Below are 21,197 nucleotides of genomic sequence, written 5' to 3' on the forward strand. Positions count from 1 at the left end.
ACCAGGGGCACACAGGATCATAGCAACAGGTACAGATGAAATCTTAGAAATGCTGTGTTTAAATTAAGGTGGTCGAGAAATACAAAGATGATCAGGTATGAGCAAAAAGTGCATCAAACATACCAGACTTTTATATGAAGCAAGAGTTGCTTTTTAATGGAAGCCTAGCAAGCATGCAGAAAGACTTATGCACACAGCTACCAAACATGACTATCATACGGATGCCAACAGCCTTTTGTTTAATGCAGATGAACAGCTGGGTTAAACCTTAGAAAGGCTTCAAGCCAACCATAACGTTGCATAGCCTAATTTAAAAAAAAATAAATTATGGGACTTCACAGGAATTGCCTGATTATAGGCCAAGTGGAACAGAACAGCCTTTGCACAGCTATGAAGTACATTCAGGGAGCACTGCTGAGTCAAGGATGGGGTGATTCCCCTCAAAAATATTTACCAGCATACTGCAGAGGATGCAAGTGCCTGCAGTGTGAGAGTGCCAAACACCACATGCAAAGGGAACGGTACCCAGACAGCTTGCAGCAGAACTTACTGTGTCTAGAACTCCAGAAGAGGATAGTCATTCCAATAAGTGCTTTTACAAGTTTGGGCAAAATACAGTTGGCAGGAGCTCTGTATTCTAAGCTGCTATTGCAGAATCAAAACCAAACCCATGTGAGAAAGGTTTGCTGCTTCCAGCACAGAAGAACAGCAACACCCTGCACATCAATCTTACTGGGCTCTTCAACAGCAATTTCCCCAGTACCCAAGCCAGCCATTAGTACTTAGTAGCGTCAATTTTGGGGGTTTGGGGGTTTTTTTGTTTTAAATATTTCACTAGTAAATGCGTCTTCCCATCAGGCTTAGAGGGCATAAACTAACCATTAGAAGTCATCTTATTCATACATAAAGTTTTACAATGACTTGGGCCTAATCCTTACTCATATACCACAAGTGGTATCTTAACTACCAGTTAATGCCACTGCTATTTAAATTTTAAATGATCAGTAACAGTTTGATTTAAATTCAGCAGCAGAGGTTGTACAGGTTATACCAAAAGTATAAAGGAAGAATTAATGTAATATATGTGGCTGGCACTTAAATGTAGGGACCCAAATGAGCAATCTTACTAATTACACAACAGGAACAGCAATGGAAAAAAAATTAGTATATTTTAGTTTTTCTTCTGTGTTTACACACACACACACACACACCCACCCACCCCCTTCCACCCACCCACCCTTAATGGCATCCATGTAGGCTTGCACGCAGAAATGTCACTAGTGTTAAAAGCAAGTCTTTAGTTCCTTCTTTAGATCCTTACAAAGTGCAGCTGGAATTGATTTCAGATCTCCCAAACTGTTGCAGAAAGGAAACAAACCTTCCCTCTCTGTCCCTCCCAAAAAATTAGAAAACCTAAATTAAGCATGATCAACTGAGATTAGTTTTGTCTTCTCCCAACACACACAATCAACACTTCACCCATCCCCAAAATAACAGTTCCATTTCTGAAGAAAAAAAAAAAATAATAATAATAATAAATAAATAGTGTGTATATTTCATGCTGGGAAAAGAAAGTCACTATTTTCTTCCCCTCCCCCAAATGAGATACCAGGTATTGTTCCCCCCTCCCCCAACTTAGACATGATAGTACATTCCAACTGGCAATGCGCATTTGTGGTATAAATGAAGTTCTGCTCCTGCACGGTCCCACATGCATCAGGGAGCATCCAGCTAGCTGCAAAAAGCCAGAGCAAAAGCCTCCAAGCTCTGGGTGTGGTCCCTGCCTGTTCCTTTGGTCCGTCTGTTAAAAAGCTCCTTGCTGCTCCCAGGTCTGTACAGGTCTCTAGTCTTGTCCTTCTCCATTAAATCATGCATTCTAGTTCCCATGCCTTGAGTCACTGAAGTTTTGTACCCAGCTTGCGCTGTCTGTTTCTGCAATGAGAACACAAGAGTACCAGAATAAGGTAGATTCACCCCCAACCACTCCGCTGTATGTTGTAGCCAGCCCCATAAGAGCATTAGGTCAAATGCGCTCTGCACAGCTTCCAATGGAAAGAGACAGGTCACACAGCCACTTTGTGGTGGCATGGATGGTCATACCTGCTCTTTACAGGCCCTGGCAAGAAATAGCCATGGAGCCTACATGTCCACCATGTAGACAATGCTGCACTTGTGGCTTGTCATGCACTTTTGCAGGCAGACATAACACTGGCATTTTGTAGAGCAAATGAACTCGTGCACCCCAAAACAGAGTCACTTTCCCACACAAACCTCCTCTGGCTACACTGCGTACATTGTTTCAAAGATCTCCCTCTGACTAGGCAGACCCCAACAGCTTTGCATTTGGAATTAGCATTTATCAGTTTTTACAGTTTTAACTAGCATTTTAATCCAGCCCGGTAAATCTTCACCCTCTGTACTATTCTAGCCATAGACAGCTACCCTCATCAGTTACTTTGTATTTAAAATTGAAGTACAAGTTGACATGCAAATCAATTGTCAGTGAATGTAATCTCTCAGATGTACTTTTTCCCCACATGCAGAGCCTCCACTATTCTGCTTACCTTGCCTCTGCTCTGGTGACAGTGTATTCAAACCACAGGATGTTGGGAATGAGACTAGTATCTCTGATTAAAAGGAACTCTGAAATTGGCCTAAAATTAACAAAGGTTGGGAGGAAAGAAGAGAAGAGGGAGAGATTTAGAAAAATCTTCCTGATTAGGATCCACCTTAAAAAGCCAATAATATGGTCACTAGTATTTCTGGCAGTACAAACACATATAGGCACACAAAGTAACATATTAATGTTAGCAGGAAGTAGTGGTTTTTCCTCACAGGAACTAGTAACAAAAGAAAAACCAAAAAAAACCCACCCAAATCCTGAGGATTACATTTGGTGTGGGCCGAGATGCAATTCAATTGAACCAGCCTTCCCATTACAGAAGATCTGGGGAAATGGGTGGCAAGAGGTGGAGCTGGCAGTTCCTGAGGCTGCCATCTTGCAACACTGTGCTCCCTTCCAACACACATTTCTTCCAAGGATGTAGAAGTGCTTTATAGAAGAAGGGAGGTCTGTGATGTTTCTTCTCCTCTCCTATGAGATAGGAAAATATTTACCCCATTTTATAGATGGGAAAATGGAGGCATAAATAAGCCAATGATCACACAGGATGTCAGAAGGTAGAGCTGGAACTAGAGTTAAGGAGTCTCTGTTCCCAGTTCCAAACCCTAGACCAATAGCAACTTGTGGAAGGTTTGCCCACCAACCTCAGGGCTTCTCTCTACCAAACATCGTGACAACCATCTGCTTTTACAGACTGAAGTAACCCAGGACTGGTTTTGCTTCAGTTGTACAGTATGGATTCTCTAGCCATGCGCCAGCTGAATAAGATTTATTTTTACATTTCAAAGGAATTAAACACTGCTGTGACCCATTTAGAGGAAACCCAGATGTGCAGCCCCTAGACAAGGGAAGGGTAGTCTTGTAGGATTACAACATGATCAAAGCAGCATTCAAAGGTTTACCATGCAGCTATCCTTGGAAACAGAGGAGTTAAAATCTCCTGTGTGAAGACAAACCAGACTACAGCCATGATGCTGCCTGCAACACCTCCGTATACAACCTGGCTCCAGGTGTGGTAGAGCAGATGAACCCTTCAGCAGAAAGAAAAAGGGAAGTCACTAGAAAAAACAAGGTAATGACATTGGACAGGAGAGAATGGGTCTTACAGACACCGGTGAAGTTCAAAAAGGGATTCCCTCCAAGATGTGAAACAGCTCAGAGATACCTATTAAAATATGGCCAACACCCAGTTGAAACAGGCAGATTTTTTGTCAGCAAGTATAGATCCTCTGATGTACTGAACATTGTGTTCAGGGTACTCCTAAATATGGGAAATACCCTAAAAGCAGGTCCTTCCCTGATGTGTCCCATAGTGGCCATTCAGACTAGCAAAGGCACTCCTCCTACTGTTCCTACTCATCTGTAAAAACTGGTATCTGGTTTCACATCTGAGTTTTACCCAAATTCAACTTCCAGCTACTGGAACTTACTAACCCTTTCTCTGTTGAACTGAAGGTCCCTTTATCAGAGTTTAGTTTTCATATTGCAATTATGGTGTCCAAATGAAAACATGGCGGAAGCCAAACAGTTCTAAATCCACCTAAACCATCTCTAAAATAAGACACAGATCACTCAACTCAATAGCAAATGCTTCAGATGCTACAGTAGTAATTGGCCTGTGGTTTGCCTCAATGCTTTTATTCATTGATGCAGAAAAGGGGATGGGATAGACAAAGTGTGAAGTACAAAAGGCCATGGAACATGGTGACTCCCCTAAAGCTCTGGCAGTTTTGCTATGGTCATCAGGAATTAAAAAAAAAAAATACCAACTACAGAAAGTTAAAGTGTTAAAGACTCAAAGCAAAAGGTTAGTACAAAACGAGTAAGAAAAACAGCTGCTCCGTACCTACTGTAAGAGACTAGAAAGGCCACTGTCACCAGCAAGATGGACAGGACATGTCGCCACAATAAATCCAGAAACCTGGCATTGTTTGTTTGGTGCATTCTGAGAAAGGAAAGAGGGAAGAGTCATTAGCAGGATGGAAAAAAAAGATGGTGCTAGGAAGAGGAACAGCCCCCAAATCTTACCCCACCAAATTCCAGTGACTCTGGGGAAGCCACAGCTGCCACAGATATATATTTACCTGTTACCGAGTAGATACAAGTGAGAAAGCCCAATTTCAGTCAGCTGGTTTTAACATATCACCATACAGGAAGTCAGCATGCCCTGACATCACTGGGACCTTAAGTGTCCATTACAGTTTTTCATAGAACTAGGGGGATCCCTAGTCTCTCCTGCTCTGTCACATTACAAAAACACAACATGCAGCCATTTCTGGTATGTAGATCCCTTGCCCCCTCCAAAAACATTCAAGTCTAGTTCCAAACAGTAGAGCTACACCACAAGACATGCAAAAAGAGCAAGAAGTACTGCTGAAGCTGCAGAAACCAACTCACAAATGCCAAGGAGACTAAATGCCCGAGGAAAGATCCACTCCCTTTTCTCTTCTCCTCCCCCTATACCCACGATTTTCCTGCATGGATTCAGGCAGCTTTGATCTTCGGCACAAATCTTAAGAGATCGAGCCAAGAACATCATATTCCGAAGGATTCATGATACTGGCAGGACTGTCCTCAAGCTACTTCACTCCTCCTACCCCCTCCTCAATTCATATTCTTAGCTAAAAAAAAAAGCAACAGGGGCCACGGTCCTATATGCACTTTGGGAGGCAGTCAACTCCACATTCCAGAAGGAATCCCACCCCACAACAGGTTGCACAGGTCCTGGAATTCAGCTCAACCTATAGGAATCAACCGATGAAGAGAAGGAAAAAGGCATGCAGCTAAGAAGCCACCCATTCGAAACGTCCCAGAGGCCAAAGCGTTATCAGGTGCTTCACCTTAAATAAAGGAACAGGAACGAGTAGACAGAGAAAAACCACATGAACTGGGAGTGGCTGGATGGCATCCCGTATTTTGTGGTCACTGTTGAATGGGCTTCTGGGAAGAGAAGAACAAACAGCACGATCAATGACTATTCCATATGCAGCAGCAGCTGGAACTCTGCAGGGATCCAGCGAGGCCGCTCTGCTGGGCTGTGTGTATGAATTTATAAGCATTTCCTCATTCATTTGGCACTGCCAGAGCTACTATTCACGTGCCCCTACGCCCCGAATGTGCAAACACTATCCAAGACCCAGGGCAACACTCACCCTTCACCCCAGTGCTGTCTCCAGATTTCAAGATTAACTCATCCCCTACACACCCAGTCTTTCCCCCATGCCATTAGGCTGTACTGTACCTTCACAGGGCCGTGGCTCCCGGATAATGTTCTTTATTAACCAATTCACTCCTTCATTGAGAGCCAGCCCACCCAAGAAAGAGATCTGCAAAGGAAAGACAGCCATGTCAGCCCGCAACACTGGATCCATCCCTCAGCTTCCTTTGGCATTATCTCTACAGGGACAATACTTCTCTGCCACACCTTACCCAATTTTATTTTAGGGCCCCATTCACTTTGAAAACAAAACCAAAACAAAGATAGTACTCTCCATCTCATGTACATGTCTGCATGCAAGCACATACTTAGCTCTCTCATTTTTTAACCTACTCCAGTTACAGGTATCATCCAACTACACTCTAACTGAAAACCAAGGAGGGGGAAAGGGAGGGGGGAGCAGCTTTTTAACCCATATTATACATTTGACAACATGCTATTTATATTCAGTTGTTTGCATTAGTCCCTCACAGAATAAACCCACTTGAAAAGAGCATTATCAGAAAGATAAGTTATCAATGTTAACATCTCTAAGTCTTTACCACAGATTGAGAGGGAGTGTGCATGTGCTCATGGGTACATATGCACACACACACACACGCGCGCGCACACACACACACACACACACACACACACACACACACACACACACACTACTGTTGCATGCACTGCTAAAAGGGTGACATGCTATTTTTCTCTTCAGTGAGCAGCTTTTAGTAAATATCGATCATCCTGAAACTGTCGGTTCCCATTTGGAACAGAGATAAATACCAATTTGATCTTCACTGCACAGACCAGGACAAGTTTCTTGTCAGCCCTGGTGCCCTGGCTAAATTGCAGCCTAGGAAGTGAATTCTGTCTTTAACTCCTCCCTCCCATGTCAGTTGGTACTGGGATTCTCCACTCCCCACCCTAAGCTGCAGGCCACCAGGCTGTGTGCTGCTGGATTGCTCCTGCACCCCATCCCAGTGGTGGCTCCTTTACAATCAATAGAGTTGCTTGTTACCCTGAACACTAAACACTTGCCTAGCTCCTGATATTTCCCATAGCAAGTCCTGGTTTTCAGTCACTTATAAAATGTGTCAAAACTTGGATGCTTAGACCTGTTCTCTGCCTTGGGTGGGAAGGATTTTGCCGACACTTGTAGAGAGGGTGGGAAATAACTTCTTAGAAGAAATTTGCCAAGTGACTTTCTCCTGGGCTTCTTAGAAAAGCTCTAGAAATTACAGAGCTTGAACCAGGGAGCGGGCCTAGTGTTCAGAGAAAATGAAAGTGCCTCCATGAAAATGCACCCAGCTCTGAATGAGTTCCAAGTCTCTAAGCACTGCCACACGTTTGGAGGAACTTAGCAGTGGTTTGCTACCAGCAGTCTCTGAACACGCTGTCATCTTGTTTTCAGGCAAAGAGCTGTAGACAAAGGTAAGGCTGATAATGGAGCAGCTGCTACTGTCCCTCTAGCAAGAAAGGCTGAGAAGAGCATCTCATCTCTTGCTGGCTTAGGGAGGTCACATTCCCTCAGCTCCTGTTTGTCCTTGGTTAGTGCAGCAAGAGTAGCTCATTTTGATTCAATGCATATGAACCACTACAATAGCCCATCTGAATAAAGCATACAGTAGCGCCAATTAAGGGCAGTCCCCATCACCACCAACTCTTTTTCCAAGTCAGGGTGAGCCACAACACTGAATACATCTTGACTTCCTCTTTGCTTCCACATCTGAGCTGCGCCTTTCTTCCTCACATACAATTATTCTTGTTTCTTCACCAGCCTTAAATGCTTGACAAACATCACCCAAACACCTGGTTCCAGGACTTGACAAGAACACCTGGTTCCAATCATGAACAGGAGCCAATTACCACATGGGGGGTGGGAGAGTATCTGGCATATACACATATACTGAGCAGTGCTGACCTGTAGAATCACCATGACTTGAAATGCCACTGACTCTGACGCAGCCCAATGAACTATGTGGTAAATCCCAAGCCTTTGGACTAATATCATGCAGAGTTTCTACTACATAAGTAGTTGGAAAGTGCTGCTCAAAAGGGTGTTTATGGAGTACCTGTGCTAAAACTTACAGCAGTTTCAAAAACATGTAACACACATCAATTTTGGGTGAACTAAGCACATGGGTAGTATATTTAAATTGCTACAGCCATGTTTAATTTCAAGGCTATTGTTTTAACAGAGGTGCACCAATACATCAGTCCAATATCACATCAGCACCGATATAAAGAAAGTTTACTGTGTTGGAAATCCGCCTAATGCGGCCGATAATTTGGCCAATAAATGCCAGTGCATGTGCGCAGCTGCAGAGCAGCATGTAGGTGATAATGAGCACAGCCCGACAGTTTGGAGAGCTGCGTGCCGGTCATAGGTCTGTTATGGTAGAAGGGGAGTGGCGAGGGGAAGGGGCATGGGTGGGCAGATCAAGACCCCCCCATAGTGAGGGAAGGAGCGGGGATGACACTGCCCAGCTGGGGTGTGGCGCATAATGGAGCCATGGCCCACCCGGAGGGCAGCTTTCGGTACTGCATGCACTCCAGGAGGGCACTGGGGGAGGAGTAGGGGGGCATTTGCCCACATATCTGCACAGGGTGGGGTGGGCTGCAGCTGCAGTTTAGGGCCAGGGCAGCACTGAGCTCTTCCAAGCACATTGGGGGAGGGGGCAGAAGGGGTTTGGGCTGGGGATGTGCTCAGGAATGGCAGGGGTGGCTACAGTAAATTTTAGGGTGGCTATGGCCCCCCCAGTAGCCCTTCTCCTACTGCCACCACCTACCCCGAGCACAGCCCTAGCCCAAACCCTCCCCTTCCTTCCACCTCACCCCCAAGGCACCAGGATGAACCCAGCACTGCCCCAGCACCAGAGGCAGCCCACCCCACGCAGATCTATAGGCACAGCCCCTCCTCCTCCCCCCCCCACCCCCCAAGCCCTCCCAGGGTGCACACAGCAGCAGAAGCCACCCACACCCCTGGATGTGCCGTGGGTCTATCCCATGCCCTGCTCCAGCCCCACTCCCTCCCTCACCATAGGGCCCTCAATCTACCCTCCCCTTCCACCACAACAGACTTAGCTGCATGCAGCTCTTCAAGCTGTCCGGCTGTGTATTGGAAATTGGATCGGTATCAGCTGATATGCCTCCTTAGAAAATCAGCTATCAGTATCTACCCCAAGATCTCTAATCACTACACCCCTAGCTTTTTAAAAATTTGTTCCCCACTTCCATGCACTCAGGAAGATCAATGTCTGACTGTAACAAGAGGGGGAAGGGGCTGCCAGGTGAAAAAGCTGGGGGGAAGCAAAGAGCAAAAGGTGCTACCTGAACCTCCAGATATACATTTTCCCTGCTGTAGCAGTGAGAGGGAGACTAATACAAGATAAACCACCAAAAATTAGATTCTATACCTGGAAAATTGTAACAAAATTTATATATTTTCCATATATAGAATCTAACTATTGTGGGGAAAGGGGAGGTCATCTTATAAATCAGGCTCGTCTTTTATTTGAGTAAATGTGGTACAACATCACATTTCATAGTTTCTACGGTCGGAAGGGACCTGAGTAGATCATCTAGTCCGACCCCCTGCCATGGCAGGAAGGAGTACTGGGGGGTCAAATGACCCCAGCAAGGGGTTTTTTCCTACAGCATCACTGCCCCATTCACCACATAGGAAGAACAGTGAATACAGCAAAGCTGCAAAAAACAAACAAACCACCAAGACACATTATTTTGCACTTTAGACACTGAAAAAGTATCCAGGACAACCGGTTTTGCCACAGATCTAGTGTGTGGTACCTGACACACCTATCATCCAAGCACATTTCATGGGGAAACCAAGTGCTTTACTTTGCAACTCTGACGTTCCTTTAAGAGTTTGTTTTGCTTTGTTTTCGTTTTGGGGGGTGGGCAAGAAGGGAAGCTAATGTAACCAGCATGCATCTGTAGATTGAGTGCAGTGCCTGCTCCAGCTAAGAGCTACCGCTTCCCTTCCAAGGAGACCAGACTTGGAAAAGACCTATTTAATCATCATAATTTCTACTACAACCTTACCACATATAGTTTCATAGTTTCTAGGGTGGGAAGGGACCTGAGCAGATCATCTAGTCTGACCCCCTGCCATGGCAGGAAAGAATACTGGGGTCAAACGACCCCGGCAAGATGCTCATCTAACCTCCCCTTAAACAACCCCAGGGTAGGAGCCTGCACCACTTCTCTTGGAAGTTGGTTCCAGATCGTAGCCGCCCTGACCATGAAGTAGTGCCTCCTGATATCTAACCTAAACCTACCCTCTGCCAGCTTGTGACCGTTATTCCTGGTCACTCCTAGCGGTGCTCAGGGGGAACAGTGACTCCCCCAATGCCTGCTGATCCCCCCGGACTAGTTTGTAACAGGCCACAAGATCCCCCCTCAGCCTTCTCTTGTGGAGGCTGAACAGGTTCAGGTCCCATTGCCTCTCCTCATAGGGCCTGCCCTGTTGTCCCCTGATCATATGAGTGGCCCTCCTCTGGACCCTCTCCATGCTGTTGACATCCCTCTTGAAGTGTGGCACCCAGAACTGGACGCAGTACTCCATCTGCGGCCAGACCAGTGCCACATAGAGGGGGAGGATCACCTCCCTGGACCTGCTCGAGATGCATCTGTGGATGCATGACAAGGTGCGGCTGGCCTTCCTAACTGCCTCCCCACACTGCCAGCTCACGTTCATCTTGGAGTCAATGATGACTCCAAGATCCTTTTCCGCCTCCGTGCTGACAAGAGGGGAGTTCTCCAACCTGTAGGTATGGTGCCGGTTGTTCCTCCTGAGGTGCATCACCTTGCACTTGCCTGTGTTGAAACCCATCCTATTTTCATCCGCCCACCCTTGTAACCTGTCTAGGTCCGATTGTAGCCTGTTGCATCCTTCCAGTGTGCCCACGTCCCCCCACATCTTAGTGTCATCAGCAAATTTGAACAGGGTGCTTTTTACCCCCTCGTCCAAATCACTGATGAAGATGTTGAACAGTGCGGGCCCAAGGACCGAGCCCTGCGGGACCCCACTGCCCACGTCCTTCCAGGTTGAGAAGGACCCATCCACCACCACCCTCTGGGTGCGGCCCTCCAGCCAGTTGGCGACCCATTTAACTGTTTGGGTGTCTACACCACAGCCCCCCAGTTTCTTAATGAGAACGGGGTGAGAGACAGTGTCAAAAGCCTTCCGGAAGTCCAGGAAGACTATATCCACTGCTACCCCTGCATCTAATGATCTGATCGTAGAAGGCCACCAGGTTGGTCTGACAGGACCTGCCACTGATGAACCCGTGTTGGTTGCCCCTAAGCATGCAGTCCCCTGCTGGCCCCTCCTGGATGTGTGCCAGCATAATTTTCTCAAACAGCTTGCCTAGGATCGAGGTAAGACTAACGGGCCTATATTTTCCCGGGTCCTCCTTCCTGCCTTTTTTGAAGATGGGAACCACACTGGCCCTCTTCCAGTCCTCTGGTACCTCACCAGAGCACCATGAATGCTCGTAAAGCCGTGCCAGGGGACTTGCAATGACCTCCAGGTGGACATAAGTCCACCTGGAACAAAATGTACACTATAAAGACTGAGTGAATACAGAGATCAAAGAAGTTGTATTAACAGCCCTAAAGTTGCCCTCTATTCACAGACAAGTCCCCTAACCAATGTACCTGACCCTTCACATGCTGGGCTCACCCCTAGAAAGGAGTTTTTATGGACTCTTCAATCCCCAGGATTTCTGCCAGCTCGGGAGGGGGGGGCGGCAATTTGTGCCTAATGGGATGGGTTTTTTTATGATGCAGACAACTGGGCACTACGGAACTGGTCTCAATTTGCCAATGCTTGTCATATACATCACCAAGAAACCTCTAGAGAGTTGCACAGCTTTTGGAAGCTACCGCCTATAATAAGCTAGAGGCTCCATTCTCAATTCTGAAACCTCTGGTTCCCATGACACTCACTTCGTATAAAGCTAGGAGTATCAGACCCCAATACCATAATCCTGCCACTGGCTCCATTTCCTCTGCCTGCTAATGGAGGGCAAACATTATGAATGACTTGTAAACTACGTATGACAAGACAGAGCCACCACTTCTTAGCTACCTGTCAGGACCCACAGCACAGCCCATGCAACACACTACATCAAGAAAAATCTTTTGCTGGTGGTCAGGAGAGGAGCCAGACTCATTCCTGACCCTGCTGCTTTACACAGGGGCAAAATGGATCTTGCAGTCCTTGCTACTACCCCCAAGAAACCACAGGAAAGTGCAACTCTAAATAAAAATATCAGAGGGGGAAAAAAGCATCCTACTGAATTACACAACACCTGCTTATTCTTCCTAGCCCTTTTCCTGTCCATCATGCATGACCCTGCACAGCTTGATATTCAATCAGGTTACAGCATAAAATGGAAATATAAGCATCAATTCTCACTTCTGGTTTCTCACAAGTGAGATGTTTGTCACAATGACTAACATGTATGACACGTCCTTGTCACCATCTGTCCAGAAAGTTGTAGAACCAACGTTAAAGTTCAGAAGTTGGCAATGACCTAAGGCAAGATCGTTAACTCAAACTGGTGCAAAACCAAGTTATGGTCTCTTCTAGGTAAAGAGATCACCTTACTTTGACCTGCTCCGTCAACAAGTTGCTGGCATGAAAAAGGAAAACTCACCGTGTGAAGCTCTCTCTTGAATATGATGAGTGTGACAAAGCCAGCAATGACAAAAATTGGACTAAGACTCAAGTAGGCTAAGAGTTGACCAGAGAAATCACCTGTAGAAGTAAAGAGAAAAACAAATCAGCCTGAATTTTATATATCTGCCCAACACAGACAGCTGTAGGCTGGCAGCTCACACACAAGAGTAATGGCTTGGTAGCCCAGTGGTAGAGCCCTATATGGCAGACCCATATGGACTCAGCATTTCAACCAAGCTACAAGTGAAGGAGAAAGGAGGCTGAAAGCAGACAGAGTGGCAGTGCCCGACTTCAGAAACAGGCAGAAGGGGAGGAAGATGGAACAAACCTTACACAAACCATAAGCAATTTCTGCTAGCCAGATTACACCAGTGTGGAGAGACCGAGTAGTCCCCTTGTCTAGGCATGAAAGTATGAACCCCAAAAGATGACAGATATCAGAGTTAAAGCATAATGTGCACACGCGCACAACACAGATGGCACGATATAGTAGTCTGTGTAAAGCATCCTTACCTATTCATTCCTCAAGAAGAACATATTGTCTACATTTGTATCTTCCCTAAAGAGCTTGTAGACTCAAAACAAAAACAAAATCACCAAACTAATTCTAAGATCAGCAACCAAGCACAAAAGGAGTCATGTTATTTGTCTCTTTGAAAGGTTCTTGTATACCCCTTTTAAAAAATGATCTCCATTTAAAAAAACAATTCAAAAAACAGAGCAAAAAACTCAGTTAAAAAAATTGTTAATGATTCTGCTACAATGCAGACTTATTAGAAAGATGCTGGCAACCCTACCCCATGATCAGCAAAATCAAAAAACAGGGAAAATGCTTTGGTGGGCTCAAACTATTCTCACCATGACAATACAGTCCTTCCAACCTCACTACACGAAACACAGAAGGATCTGTTCCTCCCTGATCCCTCCTGAATATCAGCTGCAAACTCGAGGCCTTGCACCCATGACAGTCTTGCTAATACTTCAGCAAAACATGCGCTCTTCAAGTTCTCACCTTCTGGTAGTCCTCCCTTCCCTTGCATCCTCCCCCTTCTCCCTTAGTTTAACAAGATCTTAGCTTCTAATCAGGTTCCCACATTTTTTCTCCCTTCATGGAAGATCATCAGGCTTGGTCAGACTGCTAAAAATCTACTGAGTAGGGAGTTTCAAAGGCCCCTGCATATCATACCCAAAAGACAGTTAAGTGATGCATCTTCCAGGAAAATAGGAAAGTTGGATGTAGGGTGCAACAATAAAGGGACAACTAATTGGTACATATACCAAAGTAGTGAAACAGATACCCTTGCAGGTGTACCTTATCCAGTAAATAGAGATGGATTTCTATAGTTATTCAATGTACAACAAAGATTTAAAGGATGTAACTATCCTATCACACTTCAGACATGTAAGTCCCTGTGTATTTCTCTGCCGGCCAGTTTAATCAGCCAGTTGATAATGATTAAAGGCTCTCTAGTTATGTCTACTGTGTCATTTAAATTTTACATGTACTGTGTGCCGCAAACAGCAAATGAAGCTGAACTGTGCAAGGCTGGGGCCCAGCCAATGCAGCCACCTGCAACAATACCGTCCAAAGAAATCTGAGCCCTGCCACGTGCCTGAAAAACTGATTCATTCCTAGATCAATTTAGTTTCCTTCCTCTGTATATGGCATTTCCGCCCCAACACACACACTCATAGCCTAGTTTTTAGCTGAACTCAAAACAGTAGCAATTGGCATGATGATGTTTGGCTTCAAGAACTGGAGCTAAACAAAAATCTCCCTCTCTGCTCTGAAGTCCATGCTGCTGGGTGCATTGCCAGATGCCTGTACAATCACCTGTGATACACCATGCAGTCTCCTTTAAAATGCCAAGCTCTGCACCACTTACAGTTAGAAGCTACTAAGATTATTAATAGCAGAGATTGCTGAAGACTTTCAGCCTGAGAAGTATAAAGAATATGGACTAATGTAAGAAACAAACCTAAAACACATGGGTGTTTTATTTGTTTAATTAAACTGAACCCCTATTAAATAGACCTCAGGCTCAATTCTGTTGTCCCATAACTAACAGTCATTTATACCAATGCAAAAGAAATGCAAAATGGCTGTCAAACGCTACCAAAGAAAAAAAAAAATCAGAATATTTATGATATGTTTTGCTTTGGTGTAAGCAACAGCACAAGCTGCCAGAAAAATCACACCTTTTGTGTCTAAGTACTGTCTAACAACAACGTAAGCACCAAAAGAGATTCATCTTAAGACCACTTGCCTCCAGACAGCCAAAACTATACTGGAAATAACTTTCAAGGAATTTAAGCCATAGGTACCAACTTATTTTTGCTGGGAGGTTGGAGGGGAGGGGGCAAGATAAAGTCCACCCCCCCGGCAGCATGACTGAGTGGAGCCCATGGGTGGGGGGAGGGTGAAGGCAGATGGGGGCTGCCTGCTGGGAACTCAGGGCTCCCTACCCTGTTGCACTCCCCCTGGAAGCCCCATGCCAGCCAGAGAGAGGTGTCCCCTGCCTGCCCAGCAGCAGTGAGGGGCACAATGTGCACATGGCACCCCCTGCAGCCCCTTGCAGGCTGGAACACTCTGTGGTAAACAGTAAACCTGGATCCCTGCACAATACTAGGAACCCAAGGCAAAGGCTGTCCCAGTCATGCAGCCTAGGACTGGCACTTAATGTTCCCATTTCAGGACTGTCCTGCCCAGTCAGAGATGGGTGGTCACCCTACCCTCTTCTCAAGGTGTGCCAGGGCCCTCAGGCTCCCACATACTCAGTGCCTATGGTTTAAGCTCCAAAGTCACGTACCAGCCTTCAGCAGCACTGCACGTGAGAACATTCATTCTTCTAATCTGTAGCACATAAAGCTTTGAAAAACAAGTTAGACCTAAACACAGTGACCACTTAATAAAGAAGTTGAGATACAAATAGTCCTTTGAGAACATTGAAGTAGATACAGGAACTCAAGAGAGCATAACAGAAACTTCAGAATGCTAGAATACAGTAAAGTTAATACTCCAATTCATCCTGTCAGTAAAGTCTGGTGACCATTGCTACAGCTAGTGGCCACGATCTAGGACACAGCCTACACTAGTGAACAACCACTTGCACCAAACTAACTTTGTGCCTTTCATAGTCACCTGTTCAGGTAAATCTTCTCTCTCAAACACTTCAGCCTCCTCAGCCCTTCAGAACAGAACTGTTAGCCACAATAATATATTACACACTATTAATGTTAGTGACATCCTAACAGAACCAGATTCTAAAACCACATAGGTAGTAGTGCAAAGGGGTTTGATTTGATCTGGTACAATTCTCAGGAAAATGAGACCCGCATCCAATTTAGTCAAGGAAGCTATGCTAGAAGTCTTCTAACAAGTGGATGCAATGGTTTGGTGGACAGTTTTAGCTGGCACAGACATAATCCAAGAGTGGAAAAGGCCCAAGTCTTTAAGAGAGAATGCACGGCACGGACCATCTAAAAGAAAACCTAACTGTTTCATCGCGTTCTTCTTGGGAGTTTCAGAAATGGCAGAAATGGAACATAACTGATAGGATACGAGTCAAGACATGAAGACATCTATACACACGGGAGGTTAATAGTAAGTACCCCAGATAAACCAGTTCTGTAATAGGACTCTAAAAAAACAAAAAAAAGTGAGCAAAGTCCTTTTTCTCCACTCCACAAACCTCCAACAGCTATGTGGAGATATTCTTAGCAGCAGCCTTTGTCCAAGCCCAAGAATTAAAAACACAAACAAAACCAAAACAACCCCACGCTCCCCCCACCCCACACATCTCATCTGTTTAGTATGCTGTTGTTTTAAATTAAAAAACTTTCATTTAAACAGTAAGTAAAACATTTTTTTAAAATGACCTCAAAATACAAATGGATGAAACAGCATTCATGACTACAAATATATTAAATTCTAGACATTACTTCCAATGTCTTATGGGGATTTTTTCAATTAAAAAAAATGCATATTTTTTACCCAGCATCCCTTTAGTGTTGACTGGAAATAGCTGAGGTTTACCACTTTAGCATGATCTAAATGCAATGTAAAAAATATGAATTAATGTCACCATGACCACATCCTGCCAACAAGAACTATCTTTACCGCTGCCACCACTGTTTCCTATCAAGATGTCTACTTCTGGCAGCAATGTGTTACAGGTGATTTTGCAAGAGCATAAGCTGCACATGCCATGAAGGCTTTCCACTTTGTCAATACATTCTGTATTCATGCAAAATGCATGAAGAACTGCCACTTCTTGCTTTTCACGACACTGCCCTCATACTGCTAGCACAAGATGTGACACCTTAAGAATAACCACCTCTTACTCATCTTTGAGGATGATAAAGACTGTGGCATGACAAAGGTTCTTATCACAACCCAACACACTTCTTCTGAAAGACTAAATGAGGAATAAAATACCACCGCAGCAGCACCAGTCTCTCCCAGTAAATGTTACTTCAACATGGAAGGAGCAATAGCTCTGGAGAGAGGGGCAGTTCCAACAAGTCACAATAAGGCATAGAAAAAAAGTGTTCCTACATAAACTACAATTAGCCTGCTTAAGAAACAACAAGTAAGAGTGTATACACAAACTAGTACTTTTGCTTGCGTGCAATAGTTACACATGCTAGTTTTGTTAGGCCTAGTATCAACTAAACATGCTAAATGTGTTTGGCTTCTCTGACAAATTTATTATTTTAAAAACTTGACTGTGATATGGAGAATTTTGCTAGTTTAGGGACAGGATTTGCTAAGTCCATCTCCTTTTTTCATATTGGAGTCAGCTTCAGACTCTGCCTCTCAAGGATATCACCTCTTCATCTTTTCTGAGGAAGTCATGGAGCCTTAAAGAATCCAGCTCTCCCAAAGAAAGAGCTTAAAAATATTAAAAAGCCAGGAACTTAACGTTTCTCCAATTGATTGTGCAGAAAAGAACCCCCCTAATAGGATGGGTAGAATTTAAAGGCCCCAAGACAATATACATCAGAAGTCGTGTCAGGATAGTAATTTCAGTTCGTTGGTTTTTTTTTTTTAAAAAAAGTCACAATGCAGCTGCTGTGTTATGTTGCTCTGTTCATTTTTCCTTCATGGGTGCAGGGTTTCACGGTTACTAATAAAACAACTCTACTTTCAGCACTTGAGCATCCAAGTGGCTGGAAAGTTGTGCGACTCTCCCACATGAGCGCGTTACTCTTCCAATTTGCTCATTATATCAAACCTGATAACCCTTGAGTTTACACCCAGAGAAACAACCAAAAACATGATTTGCTCAGTAAAAGGTAAAGAGAGGCTGTCTATTTTGCTAGTTGAAAAAGGAGCCTCTGGAAAACCTGGACTGAATTTTTAAAAGCATTCAGAGCATAATTCTTGGCAAGTGAAAAGTAAGACAGCAGCAGACCACTGGAAGCGTCTCTAAAGAGAACAGGCTTTTAAGAACTATTGCCATAATGGATCAGACCACTGATCCATCCAGCATATTTTTCTGCCTCAAGCTCAGAGCAAAAGCATGAGTAATGAGGAGAACAGTCCCAACCCTCAACACACACCCCCCCCAAACCAGTTTAATAGCTTATTGCAGTAGAAGAGAAATCTGCAATTCTCTTCCTCATCCCTCTGGTTATCAGCACAAGGCGGCATTAACTCTATTTCTGCATTAGCACCGTGCAATAATCACACTAGAAACTCTAGTCCCAACCTGGGACTCTATTGTGCTGGGCACTGTACAAACAAACAAAAAAACCAACAACAACAACAAAGAGCGTCCACAATAAAACTAACTGGCTGGTTGAATACATGGTAGAAGAGAAAATGTCCCCAGGAAAAAAGCTGCTGGTAGAGAGCTGTTAATTTTATCAGCTATTGCTCCAAATAGGTACTGGCTGTAGAGAAACTGGCCATACAACACTACATAGCAGCTTAGGGAAAAGAAAGAAAAGAGTCAGGAATCTGTGGAAGAATCTAATTACCGAAGCTGGATTTGAGCCAGGTCATTAGGGCTAAGAGGCTGACAAAGAGGAGTACGTGAATTGCTGATGACCACAAACAGCCAAAACTTATGTTTAACTCAAATTACAGTCTCTCCAGCTCAGCACTGGAGTACTCACTGCAGAGACCATGTTTGAAACCAAAGTCCTGCTAACAAAGCACCCATCCCTATGCTGACCCTGAATCTCCTGTGATGCCTGAAAACAAAGGCCAGCACAACACAAGGCAGGACAAGCTGCTACCATGCACAGCCAAAAGACAACGTCGGATCTACTTACTCGCAGCACTGCAGCAGGTGGGAAAGCCTACCTGGCAGGACAAACTGCCTTTCTAAATAAGGCACAAGCCCCCAGACATACCTGGCACCTGTTTCTGTGCAGGATTCCAGCATCTCCCACAGAGGAAGGGTGCTGTTACCTGACCAAAGTCCGACACAGAGGAAGTCTAAAGCTTGTCGACACATCCCACCCTTCCAGGCTCCTGCACACTTGCTCAGGGGCAGGACACGACTGCATTTCTCCCCCTGCACCATAGCATTTCACTGAGGCACTGCACCCTAGCCTTGTCTCTCCAGATCTGGTGAAGAGACACTGCCACACAACAGCAGCCTGCCAAGGGAGCCACTCTGCTGCACCCCAGCAAGGCAAGGGCACCCTGAGGCGCAGAGGCAGCCACAGCATCGCCAGAGAGGACAGAGACACAATCCTACAAGGAGGGAGGAAAAGAAAGCAGCTAAGTAACAGCTCCTCCGAGGCCAGGCCGCGCAGGTCCCCAGGAACTGTTGCAGGGCTGAGGCTCCCCTGGGCTCCAGCCACCCCCTGGAGCCGGAGTCCACGGCCTCGACGGGGCGCATGCGCACTCCGCAGCACACTGGCTCCCCATCTCGCAAGTCCTCGCGGCAAGAGGGCGCATGCGCGTCCCAACCTCCCCGCACTCCCGCTCAATGGCTCACTATTTGGCAGCCGCCACCTCGGCCCCGCAACCCCCTTCAGCCCCGGCTGCGGGCCGCCCGGGAGGATGGCGCTGGGGCCACGGAAAGGGGAAGAGAGGCACGTTAAACGGAGCGTTACCTGCGGGATATTCGACGTGAGTGAGAGAGAGCGCCCGCCATGGAGCGGGGAACGAGCACTCACCCACCGCGGCCATCTTACCCGGACACCGGGTCAGGCCGCCACAGCCAATCGGAATGCACACAAAGGGCGGTACAACCAATGGGCGGGGGTCGGAGGCCTAAACAACCAATAGGGCGGCGCGGCAGGGGAGAGACCGACCAATCCCCAAACACCCAATTAAAAATGCAACCCGGGATCGGTGGAGCCAATGAGATATGGGCATTCGCGTCCAGCGGAGGAAGGCAGCAGGTAGATCTGGAATCAATCAAAATGAAGGCGGGTGCTGGCCCAGTTTAGGATTGGTGAAGAAGAGGATGCAGTTCATCCAATCAAAAGGCCGGACTGACCTCCAGCCTTAACCAATCAAATGTTGGGGGGGGGGGGGGGGGGGAGGGGGTAGGGCTGTGGGGCTGGAAGAGGCAACGGGGAGTTCGGCTGGTTTCCGCTCCGCAGCTCTGGTGCCCCAGGCGCTGCCAGGCCCTGGCTACCGCAGGGGTGCGGGCCGTAGAGATCAGAGGGCCACAGGTGCATGGCGCACTAGAGCTATTGCTATCACCTGATGGTGCCACCACTAGCAATCAGGCACTGTGGCCTGGTGTGGAAGTTGCTGTGCCAGCCTCCCCCTTCAATTTAAACACCCGACTTTGCCCAACTTTAACATGTGAGCCTGGAAAAAGTACAGAGCCCTTGAACATGACCAATGCTGCCTCAACCTGGTCCAGCCCATGCGTTGCAACCTCTGCCTCCAGCCCCAGACAGGTGCTTTTGTACCTTTGTTACTAAACAGAGACTTTGGTGCCACTCAGAAAAATCAAGGGTGGGGAGAGAAACAGGGCTCCGAGTTATTTGCCATCAACAGAACACGGAGTTACTTCACTTGAAGATCCACACAGGCCAACTCTGGGGCAAAAGGAATGAGCCTGTGGGTGACTTCCCCTCTCTACTTTCCTTGCTAAGACAGTAGAGGGGAAAAAAAAGTTGTCCCCCACCCCATTGGAAAAATAAGGAAAATATTCCTATTCAAAAGAGGAGAGGGAACATACTAAAAAAGGAAATTCTACAAAGTGTTGCTACGCTTATCTGCTCCATGGGAAGGAGCCTGTATTATTTGCAGACTGAGTTACCATCCCTTTCAATTCAGCATCCATTTCTTCTTCCTTCACTGCTCAGAACGTGGAGTAGGGAAGCAGAACAGGAATGGAGAAGAGAACAAGCAAATGATAGTAACATGCAAGTCATGAAGGATATTCTAGTCTTTCAGAAGGGCATGGTCATAACCAGGCACTGCTTTTGCTTGTAACAAAGGCCAGTGCAACTGGGACACCTACCAGCTAAGACCTGAGAATAGCTATGGTACTGAACAGCTTGGCTTTGCTTTCAGAGTACAATTCTCCCCTCTCCCCATGCGCACACACCCACTACTACTGTGCAAACATGAATAAAAACTGTGCCAGAGCCCAGACAAGGGGTGTGGGAGGTGTATGTCAGTAAGAACAAGCAGTCAGAGCTAAGAAATGCCACTCAGATGATTGATTCTCTTTCTTAGC

General features: G+C 45.9%; 1 protein-coding gene across 1 annotated transcript; it reads right to left on the reverse strand.

Annotated features, from left to right (window-relative positions):
- Nucleotides 1-216: 216 nt before the first annotated feature.
- Nucleotides 217-19,735, reverse strand: DOLPP1 (dolichyldiphosphatase 1). Its single transcript, XM_090021112.1, has 8 exons — nt 19,609-19,735; nt 12,512-12,612; nt 5,865-5,949; nt 5,464-5,563; nt 4,470-4,568; nt 3,526-3,654; nt 2,565-2,654; nt 217-1,932 (listed from the first exon to the last, which is right to left on the reverse strand). The coding sequence occupies exons 1-8, from the start codon at nt 19,682-19,684 to the stop codon at nt 1,896-1,898; spliced, it is 717 nt and encodes a 238-aa protein (XP_089877238.1). The 5' UTR covers nt 19,685-19,735; the 3' UTR covers nt 217-1,895.
- Between the last annotated feature and the right edge of the window lie 1,462 nt (nt 19,736-21,197).

The sequence above is a fragment of the Crocodylus siamensis genome, chromosome 11 (genome assembly GCF_052110815.1).
Source record: "Crocodylus siamensis isolate JL-2025a chromosome 11, ASM5211081v1, whole genome shotgun sequence".
Lineage (NCBI taxonomy): Eukaryota > Metazoa > Chordata > Crocodylia > Crocodylidae > Crocodylus > Crocodylus siamensis.

Excerpts from the sequence above, each read along its gene's own strand:
- DOLPP1 (XM_090021112.1), bottom strand. The coding sequence starts at position 19,684 with ATGGCCGCGGTGGGTGAGTGCTCGTTCCCCGCTCCATGGCGGGCGCTC. Across the intron at positions 5,950-12,511 it reads TCAAGAGAGAGCTTCACACG|ATCTCTTTCTTGGGTGGGCT; the intron begins GTGAGTTTTCCT and ends TTTCCTTTGCAG. Across the intron at positions 3,655-4,469 it reads TTTCTAGTCTCTTACAGTAG|GGTTCATCTGCTCTACCACA; the intron begins GTACGGAGCAGC and ends TTTCTGCTGAAG.